This window comes from Amia ocellicauda, chromosome 15 (genome assembly GCF_036373705.1).
Source record: "Amia ocellicauda isolate fAmiCal2 chromosome 15, fAmiCal2.hap1, whole genome shotgun sequence".
In the NCBI taxonomy this organism is placed as follows: Eukaryota; Metazoa; Chordata; class Actinopteri; order Amiiformes; family Amiidae; genus Amia; species Amia ocellicauda.
The window spans coordinates 10,694,189-10,714,653 of record NC_089864.1 but is presented as its reverse complement, the minus strand read 5'-3'; the positions used below and the strand labels follow the sequence as shown (position 1 = coordinate 10,714,653).

The 20,465-nt window shown below is 37.7% G+C and overlaps 1 protein-coding gene across 2 annotated transcripts; it reads left to right on the top strand.

The window, feature by feature from the left end:
- Positions 1-555: 555 nt before the first annotated feature.
- yaf2 (YY1 associated factor 2) lies at positions 556-19,822 on the top strand. 2 transcript variants are annotated; one of them, XM_066723866.1, is made up of 4 exons: positions 556-817; positions 1,228-1,353; positions 18,032-18,169; positions 18,560-19,822. In XM_066723866.1, exons 1-4 carry the CDS (start codon positions 792-794, stop codon positions 18,795-18,797), a joined length of 528 nt encoding a protein of 175 aa, XP_066579963.1. In that variant the 5' UTR covers positions 556-791; the 3' UTR covers positions 18,798-19,822. The 2 variants fall into 2 exon arrangements, with proteins under 2 accessions (XP_066579963.1, XP_066579964.1); XM_066723867.1 differs by having other exon boundaries at positions 556-866.
- Positions 19,823-20,465: the final 643 nt, after the last annotated feature.

Below are 20,465 nucleotides of genomic sequence, written 5' to 3'. Positions count from 1 at the left end.
AGGAATCCCTTTCCTGTGACGTTACACTCCTAAATGGCCTCTCTATGCACTGTCTGCATAAACGGTGCAGGTGGAAGCCACATTTCAAAGTATAATCAGGACATAGCCATCGTTGTGTGTTTGCTTTTGGGATCACGGTCGACAGGACAGAAACATGCACTGAATGCAATCGACAGCGCCAGGGTTTCATGGACCCGCAGACGCCAAACACTGATGCTCAAGAGACAGAAGTGCAACTCAGAGGCAAACAAGTTGAAAACACGAATGGGGAGCAGAGGGCGGTGGTGGCGGCTGCAGCCCCTGTCACAGCTGTGCATAAAGTCGCTCCGGACGACACAATTGCAAACTTGTTCATTTTCTGGGTGGGTGGTGGGGCATGGGGGGGGAGCAGCTGACCCAGACAGCTCCAAAACTGCACGCCCAGACTCAGTCACTGTGAGCAGGGGGAAGTGGCAGGCATGCATATCCAGTAAGGGCTCAGTTACAGGGAGGGTGCATCTGTGCATGGTGGACAGTGCATAATACAGGAAGGGGAGGAGGAGGAGGAGGAGGAGGAGGAGGGGGGACACACAACAACAATGTCTGTCCCCTCCATCATATGCAAACCTGCCGCCTTCAGCTTCGTGTTTCTTTCAGGAAATCGCCTGCCGGCTGATTGGCCACCCCCCCACCACGTGACCCTGCGACTGGAGTTTCCACGCCAGCTGGAAGCGCTGTGATCCGGGCGCCGCGGTCATCTCTACCCGCTCCTCCGTCCGCCGCTCCGTAGAAACAGACCCGCTCTGCGCACCATGGGAGACAAAAAGAGCCCGACCAGGTAACGCACGACCCCGACGCGTAAGAGACAGGGATGCGCCGGGGATGCGGTGGGTGTGAATAATTGAAGCGAGCGAGTGTGTGTGTGTGTGTCTGTGAGTGAGTGAGTGAGTGAGTGTGTGTGTGTGTGTGTGTGTGTGTGTGTGTATATGTGTGTGTGTGTGTGTGTGTGTGAGTGAGTGAGGTGGCCGCTAGTGTAGCAACCATGGCGGACGGGCTGTTTCATTGCAGCGTCGGCGCGGATATCTCGTCAGTCTGACCGCTCTCGGGTCACGGCGGGCTCCGGCACCTTTTTGTGTGTGTGTGTGTGTGTCTGGGAAGTGGGCCGAGCGGATGCCCCCCGTGTGCCGGCGTGGCGACAGTACAGGGGGAAAAAAAAGTGGTGTTGTGTTTTTGTTGTCGTTTTTGAAGGCCGAAGCGGCAGCCCAAGCCTTCCTCCGACGAGGGATACTGGGACTGCAGCGTGTGCACGTTCAGGAACAGCGCCGAGGCTTTCAAGTGCATGATGTGCGATGTCAGGAAGGGGACCTCGACACGGTGAGTGCGTCGCCTGCAGTGCATTGCCGCCGAGCAGGGCCATTGTTTGTCGGGGCTGGGGGGGTGGTGGTGCATCAGACAAAGCAGGTGCTCTGCCTCCGCTAGGTAAACAAATACACCGGGGTGGGGGAGAGCCTGGAAAGCTCCCTGAGATCATCATTATTATTAGAAAGGTGATGTTTGTCCTGGCGGTGTGCATTCATTATGGATGCATGCCAGCGGAGAGAGAGAGAGAGAGAGAGAGGGAGAGAGAGGGAGGGGGTTGTGTAGCAAAAGTGAACCGTCTGTTGTTGTTGATGATCATTCATATTTATTGCACGGGCAAACGAGACTATGCACGGTTTAAAATGTACGATCGCGATCTCGCGTGTTTTAGGTCTGTGTGTGTGTTTTTTTTGGTTTTTTGGTTTTTTTTTTTTTAATCGGTGTTGATCTCACGGAGACCGTGCGACCCGACAGTGGTTTGCAAAACTGCCGGCTGCTGCTGCTGCTGCGCCGGGCTTTCCCACAACATCCTGCCCCCAGTGCGCCTCCCGAGTCGGCCCGCTAACACGTCGTGTGCCTCGTCCGTCTCTGACCTGCTGTAAATGTCTGGCTGTAAATGTCGGATTCTCACGATTGTAGAAGGGTGGTGGTGTGTGGGAAAGGAGACTGTTGTGGGAAAACGCTGATCTTGTTTAAAAAGTGTAATGCATAGTTTGAATTGTGAGTATGCAAATGTATACTTTCAGTAGTGATAATACAAATGATTATAACAACCGCAGCAGTGCAATCAAAGCACTAAGGCATGTTCCTATTAGGAATAGATAGTGTCTGTGTTGCTATCACTGGCACACTGAATACAGGAACTGATGCAGTGCAGTTTCAGTGGGATCTGACTTCTCTATTCACACCAAGGGAGTTGTGATTGAGTCTTCACGTGTCCTGCCCTCTCTGTGCATGAAGGATAAAAAGTCTAGGCCTGCTATGTGAACAACAAGGTTAATGTTTTGATGTGTCCTTTGAGGTGCCCTTTATTTTTTACTCTACTATTCAATGCATTTTTGAAAGCGACTGCATTTCAGCCTTTCGTGGTGCATTATTTGTTAACATGTTGATGTGAAAGTTCAATACAAGTAATCATAGCATGGTGGCAACTAGAAAATAAAATTTTGTATATGCACATACAGGGAATATAGGGTTATACAATGTTTCACTCTGATACCTCAATCTCAATCAATGTGAATACCCAGCCATACACATGTATGCATTTAGAAATGCATGCATGAATACTATTACATATGCATATATATGTGCAAATGTAATACCTGCAAACCATAACAATAACTGAAATATAAAAGGGTCCATGTTTCCTCAAACCATATGCTATATGTTATTAATGATTTAGGTGTGAAATTAAACTTAAAAAAAAAAGAAAAACTGCAAATGGGATATTACTGTGCCTTTTACAGGACACTTGGGCTTTATTTAACACAAAACAAACCTTTCAAAAACATTTTTAGTGTGACTGTAGTAACACCAGGGCTGTTTTGGTTGTCAGTGATCAACACGGCTTTAGCAGTTGTTGTGGTTTCTTTTAAAGTTGCTATTTGAAGCTGCCTGTTTGCTCATTAGATGTGGCCTCGATACACAAAATTAGTCTGATGAATCTATATTTTTAGTAATGCAGTGAAAACTGTGTGTTAGTATTTTGAGTTTTTGAATATATGACCTGTATTTGTATTTCTGCTCATCAGCCCACAATACAGTCTTATTTTTAATTGACCCCAGCAATGCATAGGCCTAATCAAACACCGTTGTCAATAACAGCCTGGTTATATGACTAAAATTAAATCCTGTACCTAATACAGGTTTATATATTGTTTAAACCAAATAGAAAGGTAATTAAAGATGGTAAATGCATTAATATTTGATTAAGGTTCTGGTATCTTTTAAGATTGGTGCAGTGAGTTGTAAGTTAAGGGAGAGAAATGGGGAATGTGATACTACTGTATCAGTTATGTGGACATGAAAATATTTCGTAAAACCATCCTGGTTGTCAGTTTTAGGTTGCTAGCGTGTAACCATAGTAGCAGAGAGTGTTTAAACATTTAGATTGCACATCCTATCACTCGGAACAAGCAAAGGGTTTAGATAATCACCGATCACCACAGTCAAGTCTCCACAGCAACAACGGCTTAGGAAGTAATAGGTTTGAATCGGTAGTGACATTTCTGTTTCAGTTGTGGTCCAAATCTAAATTGAATAATCCATGAATAACACCAAGAATGTTTCGGATTATGTTTGTGATTAATTCACGTCTTTGGCAATTATGTTTATTTAGCTTAAACTGGATATTCTTTAATATTTCTTAACTGGATATTAGGAATGTTTGTATATAGTTACTGTTGTTATGATTCCTGATTCTTTGTTTTTTATTTGTTGCTATTGACCTGATGTGCTGCAGTTTTAGTAGTCATACCATACATACCTGGTTAATAGATTATTTTAATGTATTAACAAAAACTAAAACTAAAGCGGTTAACAAAATTAGTCCTGCACAAAAAGAGCCTAAGTGTCTTCCTTTTATTTTAAATGTATTACTACACATATCACAGGTCAGATTACTTCGTATAGGCCATCTTTACTAATCTTTGTGGTCCAGGCACTTCACATTAATGAAATTCGATAGGAATGGAAGAAAATGAATGACGTCAATATATGATATAAATACAGATGCATTTGCTACAATGCAGTTCTTTGTATCCCCAGCTTTCTGCCATGTGTGTTTGTTTTTTACTGTCAAGAGTCAAGACCAAACGTTATAAAATATGTCTGAGAGAGAAGCAATATAAGAATATTTTGCTTTTAGTAGAATCGGGGAGAATCCTCTCTTTGTTTTGCTGACCTGCTTCTGAAAGTCCCAAGTCATAATCTAACTAGACTAGATAGAATGAGCATTTGTCTTACAGCTGTGACAAGCTTCTTCCACAGCCTGGATGAGAGGATGACCTCAGGGGAGTGGGGAAAGACATTAAATTACTGCAGCTCCCTCGCCATCAGTCATGCAAGTGTTTTTGTGGTCATGGGAGAGGCTTTGGCAAAGCCAGCTGACAAACACTATTCTGTAGTTATATTTGTCCTGACATTGACGCTTGTGATTCTCAGCCAGAGACGGCGTATGAGTTCCAGAACGTTAGTTTAGAAGTAAACGTAGCCGAAAAGAAACCTTTACTTCCTTGCGGTTTTTAAACTGAAAATATAGATTGTAGCAAAAGATCACGGAATAATGCCAGATCGGATTAATGTGGGTTTAAAAATGTAGAGATTGGTGTTTTTTTATTTTTTATTTTTTTAATATAATCCTTCTTGACACGTGGCCATTTCCCCCAGTATCTTCAGGTCTTCTTGGTTATGTTTTCTTAATTGTCTCTCGTGAGCCATGCTGCAAATGGGTTAGCCTCCTCGAGGTGTTGCAGCCGCCAGAGGAGATGAGACCGCAGCAGCTGTCGAGCTCAACATGGTCCTGGTTCATTAGTATGCAACGGCTTAATCAGTGTGAAATCAGAGGCTTTCTGATTTCATTTAGAAATTGTGTCACCAGGAGGTTAGCATAGCCCAGATGAGAGGCAATATCTTGTTTCCAGCAGGAATCCTGTTTCAACTGTGGGCAGCTGGAAGTTTATGAAGGTGACATCATCACTCGGTGTCTTTGGAGATACAATCTATGAATGTATTAAAATTCATATTTTTTCCATAATTAATCAATATACATTTACTAATAGCTAAGAAGCTGTTTACACAGAGTAGAACTGTGCATGTGCAGGATGTATTTGTTCATTTTCATAGGTTAGCTTATTAGCTCAGCCATGATTAGACTGTCTTTTATTCATTTATCATTGTGACATGTTTCTTTTTCATCTATAGAATTAGAATTTGCTGCATTCAACAGATCCTTATCAGACCTTTGAAGACAGACTCTGTAATGAATGCTGACAAGTTGTACATTTGGAGCAGGTTCCGTGCGATCGCTAAGGGGGAGATGAATGTTTTATAAAGTACAGGTTTAACAGAGCTCCATGTGCTTTGAGAGAAAGGTGAAAAAGCTTACTGTAATTGAAAGCACATTGATGAGGATGGTTTTGGAAAGCTTTCACAATGCTTCTAGTGATCATTTGAAGTAAGGCTGAAATATATTTGAAATATCAAGTACCCAGTTAGGATCACTATAAGGTTTTCGGAAATCTAATCCTTGTGAATTTATCTCTAGGTTTTATTTATTAAATTAAATGAAGAATAAATATAAAAATAAAGCATTATAATGCTCGATTTCCTCAGTCGGCCTAGTTTTTCACATGCAATTTGAATATGATCTCTAAAAGACAATGTGATTGAGATACTGCAGTAAAGTAAATATTGAATGATTGAATAAAAACAACACAGCAGAAATGCCAGCCTTAGACATTATATTATTTGTAAAGACGTTATAAAGCACCAAGTCTGAATTGGAGTGAACTAAAATGTGCTTCCAAGTGTCAGACAAGCCTGCTGGCTCAGTATGAGCAACTTTATTAAATGACTGACAACCATTAAACTGCAGATGATAACATGTAAGCTAGTGTCAAAGAGTGCATTTTTTGGTGCTTTATCAGCATTTCTGGATTTAGATTTTTCTTTTGGGCCAATCCCTTCCTACATGTTGCAGTGTGCCTTTTACTATAACTCCTATTAACTGTGTCACTGCTCCAGTGTTCAGTTCGTAATAATTGTGTGTCAATATAGACAAGTGTGATGCTATTTTTACCAAAGGCCCCAGAAAGCTTTTAGTTTAATACAGCCTTGTATATTTTGGTTGTAGAAGACATCAGTATGTGATTTTAGTGTGCATTTACTTTTATACTGTGAAGGTTTATAGCTCAAGGTAGCTTAATGCTTGATTGCTCATAACATACAAGTAGCTCTGTACAAAAGTCATTATTTTTACGTTTTCTCGTCTGACGCTTGAAATCTAGCACATATTGCTCAACCATCGTATTTATTAATTAATATTTTTTCATTGTAGATCATCCATTGACTTGTGAACAGGACAGAGATCAAGAAACATTATTTTAAACGTGGGGTTAAGCAATATGTATATGTTGGCAGAATGTGTAGGAAAAACATTATTGCTTAGCTCATCAAACATGAGGAAGTCCATATACTTCTATCCGCCCCCCCAACACATTTTCATGGTAGCTTTATGAGAATATGAAGATTGTTTTTACCATTTGCAGCAGATTTATTTCCTTAATCATTTCAGTCTTTTGCAGACTTATGAATGGAGTTATTAAATGGCATTCACATTTTTTCTTAGTTGACGTTGTAACTATCTTGATAGCAGTAGGTGTTCTACATTATAAATGACCAGTGTTGATATGTAGAACTACTTCACAGTGCTTTTCTATTTTAGCTTTGACTTCCTCTCAGGGATGCAAATGTATTATACATTACTTTTCCTGATTTTGAAGCCATGTTTGTACATAGTAGAGATGTCTTTCTCTAAATTCCAACATTTACAACCTAAGATTTCTTCTGGTGTTTCTGGATCTAAATCCACTCCTCTTCTGCTAACCTGTATCTGAACAATCATGAAAATGTCAGCCCCTCAAAGTTGTACCGAACTAACTCAGCACAGAATACCCATACTCTGATGCAATTCTACCTGTTAGGCATGCCATTTGTATACATGCATACACAGTGCATAAAATGCTTGTGTAGACCTTGACAATCTTAGTTTTTAGAGTCTAACCTTGAAAACCCAATATCCCCAAAGTTTCCGGTTAAATGGATCCCAGTATTAATGAAGTAGACACATTTAAGCTTTATTTTAATGTGCAAGGAAATCTTAAGTGTTTAGCACTTGCATATCATCCAGGTTCATCCATCTCAGTCAATATGCCTTTGGCTGAAAGGTGGTGGGGGGTCTTCTTAAATTGTTCAGCCATTTGGAAACATATTTTTAAAAATACACTTTGTTTTTGATTCACGATTTATTATTTTATAGCCTAAATATTTACATGGTTAAAGAACAGCACAACCTGACCTGTTTAGTAACACAATGCATATTTACCACATGTATAATATGTATTTATAATAAATAAGATTTGTACTTGTTTCATTTAACAACCCCAGAATTAGTTATGTATTATATCCTATATAATATCCATTAAATTATATCTTATTATAACATTTTGTCTGTACCTAATTGATCAATTTCTCAATTCCTTAGCAGACACCCTTATCCAGGGTGACTTACAATTGTTACAATATATCACATTCTTTTTTTAAACGTTACCCATTTATACAGCTGGGCATTTACTGGCGCAATCTAGGTAAAGTACCTTGCTCAAGGGTACATCTGTTACTGAAATCTAGTCTTGTAATTAACGCATTGTCTCAAGTTATGTCTGTCTGAATTGATACCCGTTTTACTCCAAAAAGGAGAAATTCGGAAGTAATAGAACTGAGAGAGATTTTGAAGGAATGTGATGTTGAATGGGTGAGAGTGTCAGTGTAGCAAGTTCTTTGTAACATCTTGTGAAGTAAAGTGTGTGGATTATCTCTCCTCTCTCTACAGCTTTACAGTGAAAGGGGTTTGTGATTTGAGTGTTTTTAAGGCCAAATATGATATCCAAACAAATGAGGTAACAGACAGTTTTTAGGTCGTTGCTATAAAATAGGAAGTCTGACATTGCTAACTGTGGTATTTCTTTTAACCTCTTTAAAGGTCATTTGAAAATGGGATATTATATGTATCAGTAAACATCTAGATCTATGGGCTGCCAATGGCGAATCTGGGAATTGTCAGATTGGACCTAGCCTAATTGTAGAATGCTGACAGCTTAATGTAGTGTAAGGGTTTTTTGTTGTAGTATTACAGGACAAAAGAAAATGGACATCTTTTGTCATCCAGGATTACTAGGTGTGAACCTTTCATTACTTCTCTGTAGGTTTTTACTATTCTCTTATTCACTTGTAACCTAAATAGCAATAGGTGTTATATAAACATCTCCTTTGGTATTGTCAACCAGTTTTTCAGTAGCTGTCCTTTTTGTATGTAACAATAACAGTAAAAGACTGGTAATTGAACAGGATGTGATGCAGATCCTCCCATTCTTCTGTTAGCACTTACCAACACTTACTGCACATGAGATTATTTTGTGAAGAAAGATACAACGTGGCCCTGAGAGAAATTTACAGTTGCAAGTTTCTGAGTCCCTTTTGATACTCTTTTCCACTTTTCATGTGGTCTGCTTTATAAATTATATTAGGCCTATTACTTATTCTTCCAAATCATATAAATGATGACCTATATTCAAGTGGGAATTTAACTTGACATTTTTAGAGACCCTTTTGCATCTGAATTCCATTTGCAGATACCGGAAAATTCTGATTGTGTTTTTTTTTTCCTTCTTAATGACGTATGATGTAAGTACAGGCCATTTTGGGGGGGAAGAAGATTGAAATCTGCTGAGCTGCAACAAACCATGGGAGGCACTGAGCCATCTGTTAAAAATGGGAGATGCAGCAAGAGGATAGTGTGAGATCAGCGTGGCAATAACATGTTTTGTTGGTGTGGGAGCTTTACTAGACTGGCACAGAGATATAGCCTAAGCAACGTATAATTAAAAATCCTTTTGAGCAAATGGATAGGTACTGTTTGAAGAAGATTATTACAGTGGAGAGAAATGCTTAGTAACTGAGTAGTCGTCTTTCCGTTTATTATATTTTGTTAGATGTGAGGAACACTGGATCCACCAAAATCTGATTTCTCTCCCCCTCCCTCCCACACAAAAATTGCTTGGGTATTTTTTCTTACTCAAGGTTGACCTTTGGTTTAATATGTTACATTTGTTTTAAAGTAATTCTAAAGTATACGAAACTGGCAATGGCTGTTCTTCAGCTTGCTGCAATAAAAATAAAATGTTCTATGGAAACTAAATATGGTGTACAGTTTGCATCTCTTTGTTTTTAGAGGGTGATTTAGACATAATAAAGGAAGCAATACCCAGGGAAAAATTTCCCTTTCAGTTGTTCAGAGTTAAAATAGGCCCATTGTGACCCCTATTGCCAGTAGAGCCCTGTTAGTAAAGCTTAGCTGAGTGGACTGATGTGTTTATAATCTCAAGATGCATAAATGGGGAGGGCAAGTAAACATACTCTAAAGAGGGCTCCAGAGATTGTGTGGTTGTGATTTCAAGTTCATCGGTTGCAGTGGACAGCATTTTGACCATTGGAACGGAAAACTGTGGCCTTCTGGGACTGCCCCAGACTATTATGCTTAAGCACCTTTACAGTACTTCTTTGCAATTTCACTGGAAGTCTGTTTTCTCTATTTGTTCATTGTAACAAATGGGAAGCAGTGCATTAGAGGAAATCTTGAATCGAGAGGTTCTGTCTTAAAATGTAAAGCTGCAGCAGCCCTTCATAAAGAAAAGTCCTGGAACCAAAGAGCTAATAATATGCTGAGTATTACTTCCAGAAAGATGTCTTCAGTTTGAAAGTCTTGGTCAATGATAGTGACCCCAATCACAAAACCATCATATGTTAAATGAAAAATTACAGGTTATAATTTGATGAGCTTTTCTCTTTAGTGGCATGACCTTAGCCCCATCGAAATGTTATGGAAGGAGCTGGAATGCAGAAGTCAAGAATAAAAAAAAAAATATCTAGGAGGTGATTAGGACTGATGGGCTGTCAAGCTATACATTTCTAAGACAAAATTACCATTTACCATTTGATAGACCTACTAGGTGGATTATTTTGATGAAAACATTTGCTGTACAGGGATGGCAAGAGGTTTTATTTTTATTTGAATCGCTAGTATGTCCTGAACCTTCCTTCCAGTTAAACTGTCTATGTGGCCCTTGAATACCGATGATATAAACAAACAATCTACTACGGTGTCCTCATAGTATTGACCTGTGTTTCTGATCCAAACATTAGCCGGGGGGATTGAACAGGCTCCATAAAGTGCTTAGCAAGCATGCTGGGCACAACAAGAAGGAAACCACAGAATATATTTGGAGTGAAATCACTGAAATGGATGAAAGAAGAACTGGTAAGTGAAAATGGGTCAGACATCTTACAAGAACAGACAGCAGAATAAAGATACTAAAATGGGAGCTTTGCCACATCATTAAAAGACTGAAGGTTAAAAGAATCGCGGCAAATGATTGGAAAACAAAAAAGGACACTTAAATATCACTTGTATTTTATTGTTAAATGTTCTGATCAATTTGAATGTCTTTTTTAGCACTGTGGTGGATGTACTAACCTTATTTTGTAATTGTTTAATCTTATTTTTATTTTTTTACTTTTCATACAGAAATAAATCTCATAGGTGAGTCTATGAAAAGGTTGAATCCATGCTAAAATAACAAAATGCCTAATTGCTTTCGCCAGTGGGGTATTTTAGTGCTTTCAAATTATGGGATCCATCATAATTTTCAGACCAATATTCTGAGGAACATCATATTTTGAGGTGAATTTCATTAAAGTTAATTTGTAAATCAAAATGTTAATGGTTTGATTTTGTGTAACATTATTAAGAATAAAAGCAGTAAACCTTACCTTAAAATGACTTGGGGGGCATTCCAGTGCCGTATTATGAATGCAGAACACAGCATGTAATAAATATCCAATGAAGAATTTCGAAATTCAAGACGTTACATAAATATTAGCAACCGCAAATGTGAATTACAAAATCGTAAAATTACATCTTAACGATTGTCCCGTGTCATGACTTTCTCTGTGGGACATGAAGAACGTGAACCAGAAGATGAACAAGATCTGTAAATAACTTGAGTGGCCGCTGCTGCTGTCTAGACTGGCTTCTGAACATGTTTTAAAGATGATCAAATATAAAGCAGTATTTTGTTATATAATCTGTTCATCTTGCATTTTCAAAAGAGGGAGCCATTGTGGTGGCAGTAATGAATTTTATCCACATTTCCTGACTGGGAATAAAGAACAGCATTGTCTTTTGCACACACTGCAAACATTTTAATTTGCCTGACCTTGACATGACAATAGAAATACTAGTAGATGAGTGATTTCATCTTGCCAAAACTTCAGTGATGTGCATTTTTATCTTATTTTGTTCTTGACAGATTGAGAAAACATGAAGCCCTATTCATTAGGTCTAATGCATATTTTGCACTTTAGGAGAAGCCAAATGTAATGGATATTCAGACTCTGGAACATCACTAATTATTTGTTTTAAATTTTAATCTGCTTAATTGAAAGTAATATCTCATTTTGTTTTGTCTAAATTAGACACCCCTGACCATTTGGGAGTTTGTTCTTGATCGAGGACCAATATATTTTGTGTTGGACTTACAAAATGTGGAATTTAACTACAGCTTACATTAGAAGCAACAGAAATGCAGGGAGTTGAATGTCAGGGCAGTTTTGCTTCCTTTCAAAGTATGATCTATGTTTTGTGCATTATCTCCAAGCACTTCACAACTCTAAATTTCATTCTGTGAGACTCCATTAGCCATTTTTTCTGCTTCTATTGAATGCATTGAATAAATAAAGTATGTATCGGCATGCACAGTGTGCACACTGTATTAATGTCAAAGCAATTATATTCAATTTGGGATCATTCTCATTTCAATTAATAATTGTATAAGGTCATTTGAGCTGATTTGCCGACAGTTCAAATGAAGACTAATCTGATGTAGTATCCGAGAGATGATTATGACTTTATACTATTTGAGTGCTCCTGTGATATTCTTACTGATTTTGGCGAGACTGTGCATCCCAGCAGAACAGGGTATGGAAATCCTTTGTGAGAATCCTTTTAGGAATGGGTTGTGAGTGTTTAAAACAATAAATAAATTAAACATAAAAGTTAATGGAAGGCAATCCCCTTTTCATTAAAGATGTTGATATTCAGCCTCTTTGTTTTAACTTGATGATACTTGTGTGTGAGAAGCTGTTAAAATGCTTATTGTGTGTTCATTTAACCATTTTTCCACAGAATTACTGTCTCTCCTCCCCCCCCCCCCCCACTATGCTATTGCATTAGCCAGCAAATGATGCATGCGAGTGATGCAAACTAATCCCGTGTGTTTGGACTGTCTGTCTTTGTGTGACCATTGGTGATGTATGGTGTGTGGTGGAATCTGTAAATGAGCTGGGAAGGACAGGCTGAGAAGTAACTTTCCTTCAGATCAAACTTCCCCTTCTATAGAGTCATATCTTCTCAGAAAAAAGAAAAAAACTAACTAAAGCAGTAGTGTGGCATGAATATATTTTGATTCCTCGGTGGACCGGGATTTCAGAAATGACTAACAGCCTCCCCCACACACATTAATCCCCATAGCACGAAAGCACCATCGCACTCGGCAAGCACAAAACACTTTTTTTTTAAAAAAATTTTAATAGTTTTAAGGATTAACACATTTCACAGATCTCAAAGAGAGGGGAAAAAAAGTGCTTTAAAAGTGAGGTGGCTGTTGTAAGTACAGAGTAATAGGGAGGAAAATCCGGCTGGCTTTCAGCATGCCTATCATGTATCATCATGTGGGACTGCTGTATTTTACAGGGAGTTTATATTTTTCTTCCAGGCTAAATACCTCCGATATATCTGTTATTCTATGTGTTGTTATAGGTGTGTAGTGCTGTTTGAAGAGGCACCAGGCATGATTTGAAATCTACTCTTAAATGGATGACCTGTCAAGCATTCACTCCATTGCCACTGTTATCTGAGCCCACCTAGCACTTTATGTTCTGGAAAAGCCTGTCAGAAACTGGGTCAGGTTAGGGTGCTATGGCAGCCTTCCCATTTCAGTGTTCCCTTTTTTCTTTTTCCATTTTTCTGTAGTGTCAATTAAAAAGCAGTTTTGTTTTTAATATTCTGCATAGTTAGTGGTATGCATTCCAGTACATTTAAGTATTTCACTTTATTTAATTTTAAGAGACAAATTCACACTTTAATTTTAAGGTTGTTTGCACAAAGTTATTCCTGTCAGTAAGCTGATTTGTGGTGGTTTGATAAAGGACCTATTCAGGAACATACATTTTATGTAAATTATAATGAGCTTTTCTACAGAAGGTTATTAGTGCTACACAGAGAGAGAGAGAGAGAGAGAGAGAAAGAAACATAGGTCTATTGCATTAATATGAGATTGCGTTTTTTTTCTCTGTGGCGCTAATAAGCTTCCGTACTTTTCCTTTACTGATCTGAAAATCTGTGTTTTAATAACGGTTTTGAAGAAAGTCATTTTTAATTGGAATAATATGAAAATTGGACGAGGCAACTTCCCTGAAACAGCATTTTAGATGCTTATAAGTACTTCAGCTGTAAAGTTGTATTTTTGGGTCATTTGAATGTTTAATGAAAGAGGCGCATTGATTTTAACAGTTTGATTGGATGTGCAGTCTGGCCTGTGTTGGAAACAGCTCTGATTAGTAACTGAACTTACTGCTGTATATTATTAGATCAGTGATCTGTTTTGTAGTTAAAGCTAATATCGTACTGACTGTATGTTTCTTTCAGATATGGCCATCTTGATTTCATTAGTGTTACAGCAATAGGGAGTGCCAGAGTGAGGACCTGTGCTCTTGCATGGCACACTCTTTTGCATGCAACACTTACTAAATTGCAGTCTCAAGTTTTCAACATGATTCATTAGGAACCTGTGATGTCAGGATTTGTTAAGTGTAAAAATAAAAGCAAAGGTTGTCTGTATAATAACAAAACTGTCTTGTGTGATGTCAGCAGAAATGTTCATACATGAATCATTATTAGGAATGCAATAATAGTTACAACTGTTGTAAATCTGTTTTTGTTTAAGATGCACATTTTGTATTCAGAAAGATTACAAATCTTTTTGAATCAAGGTGAAAAGGATGCATCTGAGAAAATGTTTAATCTGAAACTTATCGTACCTGGACCGTATTTAGTGTAGGAAAGGAAAATAACCAGCACATGTAATCTTTAGAAAAGTATGTGTTTGTTAGGTAGGCCTAATGTTTTATGGGGGGTTAAATTGATCATATGTTATAAAATCTTATACTCGCAAATGTAGTGGTATTGTCACATTTTGTTTTAACATTTTGTTCCATTAGCCCACTTGTTTTGTGTACTTCCCTTTAACTCAGTTCTCCAAAATGTTCATCTGAATCAATACACACACTCCGCTCTCTTACAGGACATCTGATACAATTTTGCAACCTTATCATAAGGTTTATATGTGTCAAGAATGAAACAAATGCTGCGTTTTAAAATTACCTATCATATAATTAAAGGTTTTTGAACACTTTCATGAACCCTTCCTGTGAACCGTTTTGAGGAAAGTTTTTTTTCTTCTTTCCCAGCACAGCATTTCTAATTACTTTTTTATAAATAGCTGTGTGATCACGGGAAGATTAAATGCCAGTGAGCCCTGTAAGCAAACACTTCAATAATGTATAAAAGGATGACCCTGATTTCTACCATTTAATCCTTCATTTAGAGGAACTCGACATTAAAAACAAATAAAAGATTGTAAAAAGTATGAAACAGAGTTGTGAAAGCTGTAGTGAGTTGGGCTGACTTCCCAGTTGAATATAGGAAAATTTAAAAATATTGAAAAATACTCTCATGGTCCAATACTGAGCATTACTTGATGCCTTTAATAATTATAAGTATAAAAAAATAATTAAAATAAGTTGGTTCAAAGAAAGTACTGTGGCTTGATTGGGAGTAAGGAGGCAAAATTCCTGAGAATTTCTTCAGCGTTCAAATCCATCAACATTGTTTATTTAAAAGCACACTAAGTGGTTTTACTGGCTTTAAAACAACATTCAAATTCCAGGTTGTATGCTTTGTTATATATAGGAACACAATATTAATACAAATATAAAAATAAACATGCATCAATCCTTGTAAAGCTTATTCCTGTACCTGAGAAATAAATCCTTCTATCTGGCTGATGACCAACAGTTAAACCTAATTTCTGGGCATGTCTGCTTGTTCTTTCTGTGGGTTATAGTTTCTAACATTTTTTTCCTTCTTTTTTTTTCCCCCTGCAGTAGTTACAATGCAGTGAGTTTTGGGGGGCTGTTTCTGTTGGAGGCCTGTAGGGCTCATCTGTTTAATGTCAGCTGGAAAGAGGGCAGTGTGCAATAAGGGTGTGATTGAATTGAAAGATCACTTCCAGGGGCGATCTCTACCGCATGCTCATACCGTGGCAGGAGAGCAGATGGGTCTTTTAGTAGAGCCGTTTACACTAATGAATTTTTATAAAGTTACATTTTTTTGCCAGACATGCACTGGGTGCACTCCAAGCATATAATCAGACACAAGATCGAGACGCATTGTTTCTCAGACTTCTTTATGAGTCCAGGGCAAAAGAACATCTTCTGTGATGAAAAAGATAAATCCTGTGCATGGTTACCTGCCTTTTATGGGTTTATATTAGATGATGGATCTTAAAAGCTTCCATTCCATTTGATGTTTATAGTATTATTGTGGTAATTCTGATTAAAAAATATATAGATATCTTAGTCTGTATAATCCAAACGAGTGCCATTTTTGAACAGCAGTTGTATTTTGGCAGTGAGTGAGCTATAGTAAGATCCTTCAAGTTTAGTGTATCCGATGGAACAGGTGTCCAATGCCTTGTTTATTTATGAGTTCTTCAGTAAATGTAAATTATTAATCTTATATTGTCATTGAGAATATGCTTTAGCCAAGGCAGCTTAAATGGTCTTTTCAGACTGGGCTGTTCATGATATTTAGCAAATCTGAATTTCTTATGACAAGGTTCAGTTTTCTTTTTTTTTCTTTAATATATATTTTACCCCCTCAACATTTAAGAATATAACCTATTCAAGCTTTAGCATTTACTTCCCAAGTAACAGCAGTTTACACTCCTCTTTCACAGCAGATGGCCTACATTTATGTATTAGAAATACAAATAATTTATCTGGTAGTGGCGTTACACACACACACATTCGATGGCATGTATGTGTGTGAGAGAGCTGCAGTCTAGCCCTTGATGTAGTACACCACGGCTGCTTTTTGTGTGTGTGTGTCTTGTACACGGATGTGAAATAAATTCTGGCTGAGGGGTTATGAATATCAGTGACAGTTATAATGTAGCACAGCTGACGAACTTAATCTGATTAGGGATCTCTCACGATTACCATCTTGTCCACCTGTAATAGATGCACAGCTCGAGTGAGGGAGAAGCAGGGCATTGTGTGCTTCACGCAGAGATGTTAATACTGAGCCATGTTACAAATGTCACCCATTCGTTCTGTAACCAGTTCTCAAAGCAAGAAATCGCATCATTAAATGCCGCCGCAGCGCCTTCACATATCCAAAGGGATAACAAGTGACCCACTTTTAAGCTTGCTGGTTTTGCCAACAGAATAAACCGCATTAGTATTTTTTTCTCTTGCTAAAAAATAGTATAAGGATATGGATACCTTTTTAATACTCGCATTCTTAATTGTACAACAAAGAGCAGTATATGTGGTGATTAGGTTATCCTACTGTACTTTTTAATCCCTTCACCAGGGCAATGTTGAGAAACGGTTCAGCTGCAGGGGAACACTTACAACTGTGATAAGATCTCCACAGTAGATGTTTATTTCAGTGTAATCAAAGTTCACCAGTTTCTCTTTTTGTGATTTGTGGTGTAACTTGGGAAATTCTCTGATAATATAAAGTACACCTCTGGGATCCTTGGTTTGGTATGAGCTTTACATGCATTAGCTTTTAGGGGACAGTTCTGTGCTTTTATTGAACACATCTGTGATTTCTCACCAGCATGAGTTTGAACACAAGGATTACCCAGATATATCAGTGATGGGTGGCACACAGATATCTGAATTAAAGACATCCTAATGGGGTTGACTGTGTTCTGTGCAATATGGTACTCCTAAGTGGTTTGAATGTGTAATGCATCTGCTGTCTCTCAACGTTACCTGGGCTTCTATAATGTGGCAAATATTTTGTATTCTTTTTGGATTTGAAAATATATTATTTGAAATAAATATAAATGCTTTTCTGTTGTCATGACAATCCTTTAAGCACTTTATTTACAATTGTTTTCTTAATTTGGAACGGAAATTACTGCCGCTATGATGCCGTTTTTACTGCAGTTCCATTGCTTTGTGTGAATTTTAGTGTCCCTTGCTTACTTTGTGGGTAGTTACGTGTAATCCAGGCTGTATCCATCTTCAGAGATGGCATCAGCTCTGTGCTTCATGTTGTTTCACTGGCACCAGTTAACACTTAAAATTAATCATTTTGTTTATTCCACTTTATAAGCAAGCCTCGACATCGCTTTTTCCCAGAGCATCTACCTGTTCCTTGTTATACAAGTCAAGTATTCTTCAAACAATCACTGATTAGGAATTCTGTATAATGGATGTTTCTATCCCATGGCATGTCCATAACTGCATTAAGATGCTAGATGTGATATGGATGATATGGTAGAAAACTGATCTTTTAAGTTGCGTGAACTTCAGGAAGTATATAATTACAACTATATTAAAGACGCATCTTTGTAAATTCATTTATGAATTTAAATGTGGATGAAAAGGGTTTAGGATTTATTTAAGTGTCTGTATGTGTGTGACATACTGTTCAGTGTTGCTGTAATGCATGTTTGTCTGGATAATTTTCATAATCAAAGTTGTATGTTTTGTATTACAGGAAACCTCGTCCAGTTTCCCAGTTGGTTGCACAGCAAGTAACCCAGCAGTTTGCTTCCCCAACACAACCAAAGAAAGAGAAAAAAGATAAAACAGAAAAGGAAACCACACTCAAAAAGAACAGTCACAAGAAAATGAGGTAAATTGGCATTATGGTACATGTAGTGCAGCTAAATATATATATATATTTTTTTTCCCCTTAATCTAACCATCTATAACGCTTGTTTCTTCATAAGCATGTGTTACCAATAGAGAACTGTAATACATTAAGCTCTTTTTGCAGGTGTACATTCAAAGGTGAATTCAAAAATATATAACAATTTGCCACAACTATTAGCTACATTGCTTTCAGATCTAGTGACCATGAATTGGTAGGACTAATGCTCTGTTTTAATGGGAACCCGATGTCTTGTTAGCTATTGAGGAACACCCAATGTGATGAATAAACATGACGTAATGCACGTGTGGTTGTCGGTTCATCGTTTTTCCAAGAGGATTTCTAATTGCGTTTTCTGTTTTCCCATTGCAGGCCAAGATTAAAAAACGTGGACAGGAGCAGCGCCCAACACTTGGAAGTCACAGTAGGAGACCTGACTGTTATTATCACAGACTTTAAGGAGAAAGCAAAGTCAACACCAACTTCCAGCGCTACATCTGCCGACCAGCACAGTCAAAGCGGCTCTAGTTCCGACAACACTGAAAGAGGGATCTCCCGGTCGTCCTCGCCGCGGGGAGAAGGATCGTCAGTGAATGGAGAATCCCACTAAAACCTCGCGCCCCGGTCCCTGCCCCCAGCCCCCTGCTTCCCCGTCCCTGAGATTTATTTAGTCTGTTTTGAACATGCAAATGTTGTAAAACCTACACCAAGATATACAAGTCCAGATTTCAGCCAGGATACACCACATTTTCATGGCATACAGACATGGTGGTTTACATTGTGGAAGCCTTCCAGAATGTTCTCGGCACTGATCGGTAGATTGTCCTCAAAGAGATGTGGAACATTGAGTGCACTTTTAAAGTAAATACTGTAATGTTACTTCACCCTTGCTGCTTATTCAGTGAAAAATGAAAATCTGTCCCATGTTCCCAAAACGTACAGACTTTTCCAGGTCCATGTAAATGTGGTAGTATTTTACATCGAATCAGTGTTACATTGTCAATATACACTTAATTTCATTCATTTCTTTCCCTTTCCACCGTGGACTCTATATTGTGGCATGAATTGGGTAAAAGTTTTAAGGAAGTATTTCAGATTTGCCGAATATGCATTACAGGAGAAAATGTGAAGCAGCTATCTGTAAGTGTACAGTGACATTGATCAATCAAATTAACTGTAATAGCAAGAGCTTTTTTTTCTCAGTGGCTTAATGCACCTGCTGGTACTTGGTGTGGTATAATGGGAAATTGTTCTTTAAAAACAGAAAAGAGAAAAAAAAAAAAAAAAACTTTAAAACACATTTGTATACAGTTTTGCCAACGTTTTACAGCACATGTTATTCTAATAGATCATATCACTGTTATGTTGCTGGTTTTACCAAACTGTGCTGTTATATGTATATGAACATCTCAGTTAATTACATTGTTTTACTGTCAGAACAAAAATTTATAAGTAAAAGAATGAAATGATGAATTAATTGTTTAGAGATTGATCTATCTTGATCTGCTTCTCATTCATTTTATATTATAGATGCTAGCTTGTCATTATTTACAGTGGTTTATATTATAGACATGATCACAAAATAAAATTAAAATTATAGACTCCTTAGTAAAATGCATCCTAAATATGGAGTTATTACGGTGTCTACTTTATTTTTTCCATGGTTGGTTAAAATTGGGAGTGAAGCACTAACAGATTTGGGAGGGTGGTCAAGGTCTTCATTATTCAGTGTGTTTACAAAGCAAAGCAAGTTGCTGCATTGATAGGAATGTATTAAATGCTGTCATGTTACTTTTGTGAAACAATTTAAAAAGACTTGTGAGTACTGAATAGAAACTAATGATTTATATTCTAGTTTCAGTTTAATAATGATTCATTTGGATATTTAGGTATATTGCAATTTAAGTGACTGTTATTGAGGGCAATGATGAAATGGAAGATTTATTTTTCTCAAAGCTGAAGAAAACTTTAAGGTATCATTAACCTGTATATTATTTTCAAGTAACATGACTTAAATTAACAAGTAGTGGTCAGCAGAGGTGGAGTGAAATAAATAGTGCTCAGACATTACTATTGCAAACCTAAAAGAATAAAATAAAAAATAAAAAACTTATTTCATAAGTATCTATTTAAATGAGGAATAAAATAAATGATAATGGAATGTGATTAAAAAATAATAAAAAAGACAAACCTATGGATATGCATTTTACTAAATTATCCGTTAAGTTTTAGTGTTGGGGGGGGGGGGGGGAAGCTTTTACACTTACACATGACTTTC